The 10,456-nt window shown below is 28.0% G+C and overlaps 1 protein-coding gene and 1 pseudogene across 1 annotated transcript in view; both read right to left on the minus strand.

Annotated features, from left to right (window-relative positions):
* LOC101490670 (histone deacetylase complex subunit SAP18) overlaps positions 1–442 on the minus strand; it is a 3,248-nt gene extending 2,806 nt beyond the window's left edge. The window contains exons 1-3 of the mRNA XM_073363894.1: positions 232–442; positions 114–146; positions 3–26 (exon numbers count right to left, since the gene is read on the minus strand). Of these exons, the coding sequence (XP_073219995.1) occupies positions 3–26; positions 114–146; positions 232–342 (168 nt within the window). The 5' untranslated portion in view covers positions 343–442. The remainder of the gene's footprint in view (positions 1–2; positions 27–113; positions 147–231) is intronic.
* A 2,350-nt stretch (positions 443–2,792) lies between these two features.
* On the minus strand, positions 2,793–10,156 carry LOC101490351 (uncharacterized; annotated as a pseudogene).
* Between the last annotated feature and the right edge of the window lie 300 nt (positions 10,157–10,456).

Genomic DNA, 10,456 nt, shown 5'->3' on the forward strand with positions numbered 1-10,456 from the left:
CCATCCATTGTATGATGACTTCCAATCTGAAAAAAACAAATAAGAACATTATTAGTGAACAAAAAACGGTTATCAGAAAGAGGAAAAAAGAGGTTAGTGTAATAGTGAGGTACCTTAGTGAAAACACGGAGAAGCAAGGGGCAAGTCTGGAATTAAAAGAAAATAATATAGTCAAGTTGAAAGAGAGAGAGAGAGAGAAAGAATGGAAGAAAAGAAGTTAGGTTAGGAAACCTTTTCGCGATCGACGGGTTCGAGGCGAGGGCGAGAGGAAGGAGGAGGGGGACCTCTAGGAGGCGGAGGTAATGGTCTTCCACTTTGTCGTTTTGCACCTCCCTCGCTCATCTCTTCTTCTTCTTCTTCTTCTTCTTCTTATGTTTTCAGTTCTTTCTTTACCACTGGTGATTCAATTTTCTTGCTAACACAACTCAATACTACTCAACTGAATTCTCAATTAAATTAAATTAATTAATAATACCTATTGGGCCAGTATGGGCCTTCTTTGGCCGTGTTTGCTTTTTTGCATCCTTTTTGCTTATCCCTCTTGTAAAATTTTCAAAACAAAAATATTAATTTCTGCTACAAAATATTTTAGAGTGAGGAGATACTGTTTAATATAAGATAATATTTTTGTAAGTATGATTTTGGAATGCATAGATAGTGTCTCAAAGTATGAGTTGTTTGTTTGAAAAAAAAAATTTGTATTTAATTTTTTATTATTATTTTTATAAATAAAAAATTCTATTTCGAAACTTTTTACATCTTTATATTATTTATTTTAATTTTTAACTCATGTCAATTTTGATAATATTGATAATGTGTTTGGTTTAACTAATTTTAAGAACCTATTTTGTACAATAAATTTTTCAAAATAAAGTATTATTAATAATAATAATAATATAAGAAAAAAAATTATCAATGAAAACATATATAAATAAAATTTTAGTGGGTCAAGTGCTCCACAAGCATGATTGTGAGTCTGACACAAAAATTTGGTTAAATTTATCGTTATATCAAATATGTATTTATAATATAATATTTGAACTAAAAATAAGTACTAATTTTCATTTTTAAAAGTAATTTTTTATGTATCTCATTCTATTGACTAATTGGGTAAAAACTTTATCATTTGAAGATAAATTTAAGAGATTGGTTAACTTAAACTTACATTCTGAAATTAATAATTAAGATTAATAATCTAAATTTTAAATTAAATTTTTATTTTAACATAAAATCTAACTATTTAATCTTAATTTTTATGATAAGACAATTTTTACTATATAAAGATCAGCAACCTTGACACACCACACAAGCACAGGATATAGCTTTGGCCTTTTTAGGCTTGTATCAAATTTAACAGCAGAAGAAGAAACTAACTAGTCCTGCATGAGATTCCACTACTCTGCTTCACTGTACAGCGTCATCATAGTAAATCATCGACAAAATCTGTTCCTACTCATTGTTGCAAAGTGACGAAGAAGAAGAGTATATATATATATATAAAGTTAATTTGAGTATTTTCCCCCGCAACAACTCTAGTCAAATGTATTTGGGATATAGCTAGTTGTGTATTTAATTTTGACTTTCTGAAAATACCTGTAGAAACTAAAAAACATACTAAGTAACGTATAATGTATTTTTAACTTTGAAGTTAATCTTGATTTTACATATGACAATTAGTCAATTACAACACTCTAGCTTTTCTACAATGAATTTTTTAAAGAATCCAAAGTCCAACAATATGAGAGATTAATCGTTTAGTAGTACTCAAAATAATTAATTATATACTTCTTTCGTTTGAAAATAATTAACTTATTTACAAAAAAAAAAAATTGTCTTAAAATAATTGATCATTTCAATGTCTAATGCACTTCTTTTTAATTGTACTCTTTAATTAATATTTTACTTATATCATTTTCAATGTAAAATTTTTTAGATAAAATATATTTCGTGATCCCTTAACTTAATTTCATGTAATAGTTTAATCTTTTTATTTTTTTATTTTATTTTTTTATTTGATTTTTTTATTTGATTTTTTAGTTAATTTTAAGTAACGATTTAATCATTTATGTTTTAAAAAGTCAACAATATTTTTTTTATAGAAATCTAGAAAATTTATCACCATCTTCAACCAAAACTCCAAAAATTAGTTATCATCTTCAGCAAAACCTATATTTTCATCAAATTCATAACTCAAATATTCAAATAAACTCATATTTTCATCTTTAACAATAACAATAACATCAAATAAAGAACTTATATTTTAATATTGAAGTTATGAATTTGATTTGGAGAATGATATAAAGAAAAAGAATATATTGTCTTGGTGATTTGATAGATCAAATTTTAAAGTGAATTCTTTATTTGATGAATTTGATGTTGTTGGATAGGAATATATGAGTTTATTTGAATATTCGATTTAAGGATTTGATGAATATATGATTTTTTTTTTAAATTGATAATAATTTTTATAGGTTTTGTTTAAAGATAATGATAAATTTTTGTAAAAAAAAAACATTGTTGATATTTTAAAATATAAATGATCAAATTGTTACTTAAAATTAAATAAAAGATTAAATCAGAGAAAATAAAAAGACAACTGATTGAATTGGTACTAAAATTAAATTAAAGCACCGTAATTCACTATACATTTATGACATTGATAATGCATAAGTACTTAAGAAAAATAATTTGATAAAAATAGTATTTTTTTTTATTTATATATTTTTCTTAATATGTATAAGATGATCAATTGACTTAATTATTTTGGGATGAAAAATAAAAACTTCAAAATATAAAGACATGTAGAAAGAAATTAAAATATACAGATGTCGAGGTGTTTTTAAGTTTATTAGGTATACAATATGAAGACATATAGAGATAAATCAAAATTTCTGCTTGTATGAAGATTTTCTCTGATTAATTCCCCAACAATACTTTATATTTTTCCATACCCATAACTTCTTTTTTTGAAAATAAAATAATCCTGTAATAATAATTTAAACTTTACTATCTAGAATTTCTTTACAACACTGATCTACACAAAGTGGTGTGCATTACCTGATAACGTATCTATGAATTATCCGTTCTGAGATATCATATCCCTCAAATTCTATTCTTCGGTTGGAATAAAGATGGCAGAATCAAATTGGTTTACCACTACTCAAGAATTTAATGACCAATCAAAATTCTGGTAAGATATATTAACAGGTCCATTATCACTTAAGAGATGTGTCACAAGACCTGCTTTATTTGGATTCAAATAATTAAGTATCCACTTAAGTATGCCTTTCTCTTGTCCAAAATCCCCACTGAACCTGCAAAAATATATTTCATAAGAAAGTATCAAGAAATTGAATTCAGTCAGATACTAACACGGACACTGAAAGGCGTATACAACACTGACAAATCGACATTGACAATAATTTGAAAAAACTTATTACTTAAATGTAATTAATGTGTCGGTGTTATGTCGTATCAGGGTAAGACACTCACACGTGTCGAACACTGGGTCACACCTCCGATCAAAAGTGCCGGTACTATAAAGTTAGAATTGCTTACCACTTGAAAATCCGTGTGAGATGAACAATTCTCTTCTCTAGGTCCACTTCAATTCCATCATTCTCAAAGAACTCTCTTGTAGCACCTCTTAATTCATCTACAACTCTATTTGGTGAGAAGAACCTCACGTTTGGGCTAGATTTTGTACCATTGCAAAGTCCAAAGTGAAATAATGGATTCAACTTCACAAGAGCAACCTGCAGTTTGTAAGAAATAGGTTAATCTAATCTCTCCATAACCGAACATATACATGTTTGAATTTCCTTTTCTGAGAGATAAAAGTAAAGTTAGAATCATAAAATGATTTTGATTATTATTTGATATGTTTCAAAAATGGTTTTTAGCTATAAGCTATTAATGATAGGTTTTATAAAGAGAAAGCAATTTCAAATATATTTTTCAAATCATTTTTACGCGAATATATTTGAACATAAACGGTTACATTCAACCAACTTTTAACTTTAATCAATTCATACTATAACAACCATATAGAGTCACTGCTAACAAGAAATTCAGTCTAAAAACCTTTTATTATGAAAGAAAAAAAAAATCATTTGTTTTTAACAGAATGCATAACCCTGTTATGCGCCATCTAAAAAAATAATGCAGCTGTCACACGAGATCCGTATCCTTTTTAATCTATCTCAGTTGAAGATTAGTATGCTAATTGTCTCATTGATGTTGTGGTTGTTTATATATAAACAGAACTAAAAATTGATTAAAACAATTTACCTCTAACCGCCTGTCTCTGGTGCTTAAGGGCTTCATTAAGGAATATGGTGACCTCTGATTGCATCTAAGAATACCATTTTCAATAATGGCAAGAGAATAAGGATATCCTCCAATCAAATACGAGAAATCATTGAAGAATGATCTCCTATCAATTACACCTTCCGGACACCCTACACTAATGACAATATGGATGACCATGGCATTATACAAATTTATGAAGAAGGCAAGTTTCTCATTTTCTGATAGTTCCAACATATTCACGCGCTGCAGATCTTGAGTCATATTTACATACCTGCATTTAGAAGAAAAAAACAGCAAGATAAATAAGTATTAACGCTAGAAATTAATAATCTCATACTAATGAAAAACTAGGCAAACTACAGATGGTGGAGGTTATAAGGAATCCACCCCAAATGAAGGAAAACTTTGAAGAATCGGCTTTGCAAGCTTTGTAGTCGACTCAACGAACAAGATTGACAACAACTTGGACCCAAACATCAAGGTTTTTAATAACTCTGAATGTAAGCCAGTATAATTAAAGCGGCAGCTATATTGAACCGCGGCAATATCAAAGATGACAATGAAAGCGTGATTTAAAAACCTTGTCAATGAGTAGATTATCATATATTAATTGATATCCACATATCATATTATCATGAAATAGAAACCCATCTAGATGACTGATTGCAGCAAGAATAAGGAAGCAAAGTAGAAGGAGGAATGTAAGTTACTTTTGACAAAGTAAAGGACGTATTTGAATTATTAGTAACTTCATGGAACTATTTGAGAGCGGCATACAAAATAAGGGACTACTTTGATGGTTTACTCTCTCCACATTTGTATTCATATTATGCCACAATATAAAGAATTAAATATAAGAATAAGTTAAGTATTGTGACTATCATACACTCATACCTACGAAATTCTTCGCTTTTGCTAATGGCTTCATAATCAACATGTTGTCTATCATCAGAAGCATAAGACTCAAGAATGGCAGACATAATCTTGGTAAGCCTTTCGCAGACAGAAGCTGCTGTCTTTGGTTCATTGTCATTTGTGGCACCACGGAAGTTAAAGCATCTAGGGGCAAAGGGTTCATGCTCAAGGAAACGATACAAGTCATTTCCCTCTTCAAACTTCCCTACAAAAGAAAGTTACCAATTATGCCAATAAGGAAATCACCAAAAATATTGTGACTCATTACTCATATTAAATTAAAACAGCATATAGTTTCAGTAGACTCAAAAGCTCTTTTCTTACCCAAAAACATGATGGATGAAGTGCTTTCTGGATAACTCTTTTCCAATTTCAACAGCCTAAAAAATTGTTCACGAATGCAAAATTTAATTTTAGGGGAACATTACAGCTAAAAAAATCAAAAGTCGGGAGAAGTGTTTAAATATGGAACCCCAAAAAATTCGATTTTTATTACAAGCTTAAAAAGCAATATTAGAAACAGCCAGAACATGAAATGAATAATAGCAATAATAATAATAATGAAATATTTCCAAAGCCAAAATCAGGAGTTCAGGACATATGATATCACATTTGTTATTACTTTTTATTTTTTAATAAAATAAAGTTGACTTAAAGTTAAATATACTTTTATTTATTTAATTTTTACTAAATATTTGATCAAATTATTGTTTTTAATTTATTTTCTTTATTTAACTTTTTAAATTATAAAAGTTAGTTATTTTTATCGTAACTCTTTTAAATGATTATATGATTATTGTCACGAATTGTTAAATTTAATATTTGATTAGTTATAAAGTTAAATGTACAAATTTAACAAATACAAAATAAAAATAAAAATATCTTTCATTTCAAATAAATTATATCTATTTCAATTCATATAATTTTTTTTAAGGATAAATTTATATTAGATTAAATAGATTTTTTTTAAAACATATTATAATATATATATATATATATATATGTATATATATTGATAATTGCTGAAAAGAATTTTAATTATTATTTATTTTTATAGCTTTTGCTGTGATAGTAAAAATCATTAAAATTTATTACCACAAAAATCATTTAGAAACAAATACAAATGATTAAAACAAATGTTAGATAAAAATTAAAGTATCATAATTATATTTGAATCAATAAAGTAATATTATCATTTGTACCAAAATAAAATTATAGGATGTAAAGGTTCCTCTCTCCTTAGTAATCAAGGAAACAATCGTGCAGGCATATAGATAGTATATCTTTTATTTGTAATTGAATTGTGCTAATGTTGCGACCAACTGCGTGCGTGTTTAGCAACTTATATTTTCTTTCCTCTTTTGATATAATTGTTTTAATTAAATAAAAACGTTTTCAGGTAGTTATTTCAACAAAGGGCTCAGCACAAACACGTAATAGTTTGCTTTTCAAATATGATGTATGACATTTTATGACTGTGTATATTTTTTTTCTTCCAAGTTATTCATTACTAGTATTTTATTTTTAGATGCACATCTACTCCATATGAATTAGAAGCACTTGCATAATTATTATTTTATTAATCTATTACTCCTACTAATTAAAAATGTACACTAAGAATGTTAGCTACTGACGCAACTTAAGAAGTGTTTGAGTCTGACGTCGAAATGCCGTGCCGAACTAGCCAAACGTGATAACATAATTATTCTTTTATTTTTTTAGATAAAACTTGTTTTTATTTATATTTTTATAATAAGATAGCCCTTTCCGTCTCACCAAGTAGTGGAGGTAAAACAAAAAACAAAAAAAATAATCAAAAGATTATTCACAGTACAAAAAAGTTCAAAATATCAAAATGAGACTTTGGTTGTTCCACGCTAGGTAGTTAAATGTGGGATGTATAATTATTATAATCTTTGAGCAATGTATCATAATTATAAATATATTACTAAATTTATCTTTTGTTGAAAATTTTAATTACCAAGTTAATCAATACAAATACATAATCAAGAATTAAATTAACTATAGAAAATACATTCAAGGAACAAAATATTTAACAAAAAATAATTAAATATAATTTTTATAATTTTTGATGCATTTAACAATCAGTAATTGTGATAAAATCTCACCCATTTATTTAAGGACTTTTTTGGTCACTCATTTACTTAAGGACTAAATCCACTTTTTATCCATTTTTCCTAATGGATTCGGCTCATGTTCAATCGAACTTGACATATAAAATTGACCTATATCCGTCTTGAATTTGTGAAAACAAATGTATATTAGTATTGATTTATTATTTAATAAAGTTGAAGTCATTAGAATATAAATAATTTTCATACTTTTTTTAAAGAATATCTATTAATTAAACAATCCTTTTTTTGATAATTGATAAAGTTAAATAAAATATAAATATGCAATTTACAATTTTTTATGTTGTAGAGCTTTATATTTTGTTTTTTGAAGAAACCAAACACAATTATATTCAAAGATACTATTTAAAGCTTAAGATATGCTACGAATAAAAAAAAAGTATACAAATATTACATCAAACCTCACTCTTAAGATCAACTAAAGAGATAATTGGAATAAAATTTTATTAACAAAAATTAATGTATTAAACTTATAATATATATTAGATACATTAGTTTTTGTTAATTAAATTTTAACTCAAGAAAAAGACTCAAAGAATAATTAGAAAAAAAAATTAAATTTTATGAATCATACTTTAGTATCTATATATAAGAGAGAAAAAATTAATTTTGATTATTATTATAAGTAAAAATTATCTTTAATGAAAAGTATATTTAATTTAAAAATATCTAATGTAAATAGTTACTAATAAGTACTTTTATCTAACATTAAAAATATCATTAATAATAGCATAATTTCATAATATATTTTAATATGAATAATTTAATAAAAATACTATTATTTTTTTTTATTTTTAATTTTTTTTTATTTCATAATAAATGATAAATATCGTCATAATTATTTTATATGACTTCGACTTCAAATTCATTCTACAACGTAGAATATAACCATTTCAATATTTGTGAATTTAATTAAATTTAATCAAATAATTAAATGGAATAACTCTGAAAACACTAGCATAATCCAAAAAGAATAAACATAGCCGGATAGCACCCTCATCATTTCGAAAACCGAATCATGACCTTTCAACACACGAGCTATGTTATCATCATCATACTTCTCAAAGCCGTGCGTGTTGTGATTATTACTGTTACTGTTAATGTTTCTCAAAGAGTACAACTAGTACTCTCTATGTTAAACTATTTTACGCAAACTTCTCCATTTTGGCACTTAAGATAATCATATTCAAAACACTCGTTGTGTAATAAAAGACAAGCAAACAATATATATTTGAAACAAACTTGTTCTAAATACCTACATATAATATTTTACTTATATTTTACAATGCAGTGGGTATATTATAAAAAGAAATGATGTGTCAAAACAATATTATCTCATTGAGTAAAAATGTAAAATTGACTTACATTAATGGTGTTTTAAGCTCATAAATGAACCACCCGTCATTCTTCTCACTTATATGCCCCATTAGCCCATTATTACTAATAATTTCAATAACTTTTGAAGTCATTAATTTCATTTACGATAGTATTATCACACATACTCCTATATTTATGATACGAGTAAATTTAATTAATGTAATTTAATAAAATAATTAACACGTACTCGACACACGTACATACGGTGACAAAAACGTAGAAACAATAAGGAAATCCATAATAAATAAGTAGACAAATACGGTATAGGAAGCGTACCTCGTTACGCGCGCATTTGAGGTATTGAACCACAACCTCCACCAACTCGTCCCCTTCAAAACAATTCTTAACAATTTTCATTCTCCTTAACCGATCTTGAATCGTTATTTTCTGCCGTAAAATACTAACAATTCCAACCATCTCATCCGTCCGATCATCCTCATGATAATCATAACCGTACACCGGCGGTAAAGGCGCATCATCGCCGGCAAAATTCTCCGCCACAATCTCCTCCAACCTCCGATCAAATTCGCCGCTATTTCGAAGCGAATTCAATGCAACTAATCCTCCTATAAGCTTATTGTTGAAGAAAATCTGCGGCACCGAAGGTTTTCCCGTTCTATCTCTCAACTCCTTCTCCCTCTCGCGAAATACATCGACGTTGATTTCAACGAACTTAAGCTCTTTCTCTTTGAAGAATTTCCGAACCGCCGTACAGTCTCTGCAACCTGACCTCGAAAAGAACGTGATTCTCCCTTTCATCGTCGATTCCTCTTCCGATTTCATCTTCACCACAACTTTCAGACCTGAAAGGTTGAACTCCGTAACTTCATGATTCCGATCGTTATTCTCCGTCTCGTTCTCTTCAATCGATTGCCGGAACGATGATACTCGTTTTGCAATCGCCGCCGATAAGTTGATACTCCGCTGACGAATGAAACTTCCGAACGCCGGCATGGAGCCGGCGACGGAGAAGCTCGATTGAGATTCGTCGTTTTCAATTGTTTTCAAAGTCTCCGGCGGAACCGGCATCGGGAGAAGTGAATGAGGAGGAATAAACCCTACGTTGCCATGGGTTTTACTATCTGCACCTCCATCATGGTAACTAATTTTGTTGTTAGTAACGGCTTCGTAGCCGTTAACGTGATCTTCGGGTGAATCAGAATTACTGTGAAGTTGGTTATTGGGTTGGAGTTGAACCGTTTGGGTTGGCTTCTCGGTTTCCGTGTCGTTAGATTCGGAACCCATTACGGCGAAATTGAAAGGAAGTTAGATTGCTGGGAGAGAATCGTACGAAAGGGTTAATAATATCGAAGAATATATAATTTGGTATTGTTCGGAAGATTCTTAAATCTTAAAAGAATTTGTAAAAAGAATAAGCTTAAAAATGTTCAATTGGAATATACTGTGAAAAGGTCCAATAGAGGAGCATATATATATATATATATATATACATATTTACATAGAGGTGCAGACAAACTTGGTCTTTTTGTTTTTATTCCCTTTTCATTTTTATTTAAATAGTTACTTACCTTAAATACATTTTGACTTTTACTTTTTTTTTTTAAAATAAATATATTTGGACCTCTGTTAATATTTTTTATTAGATAGTGTATAATTGTTGAGTTTGTATTCTTTTAATCTTAATCTCTCATAATTTTTGCTGGATTGAAAATTTATATCATGTAGATCATGATAGACTT

The sequence above is a fragment of the Cicer arietinum genome, chromosome 7, assembly GCF_000331145.2.
Source record: "Cicer arietinum cultivar CDC Frontier isolate Library 1 chromosome 7, Cicar.CDCFrontier_v2.0, whole genome shotgun sequence".
Taxonomy (NCBI): Eukaryota; Viridiplantae; Streptophyta; class Magnoliopsida; order Fabales; family Fabaceae; genus Cicer; species Cicer arietinum.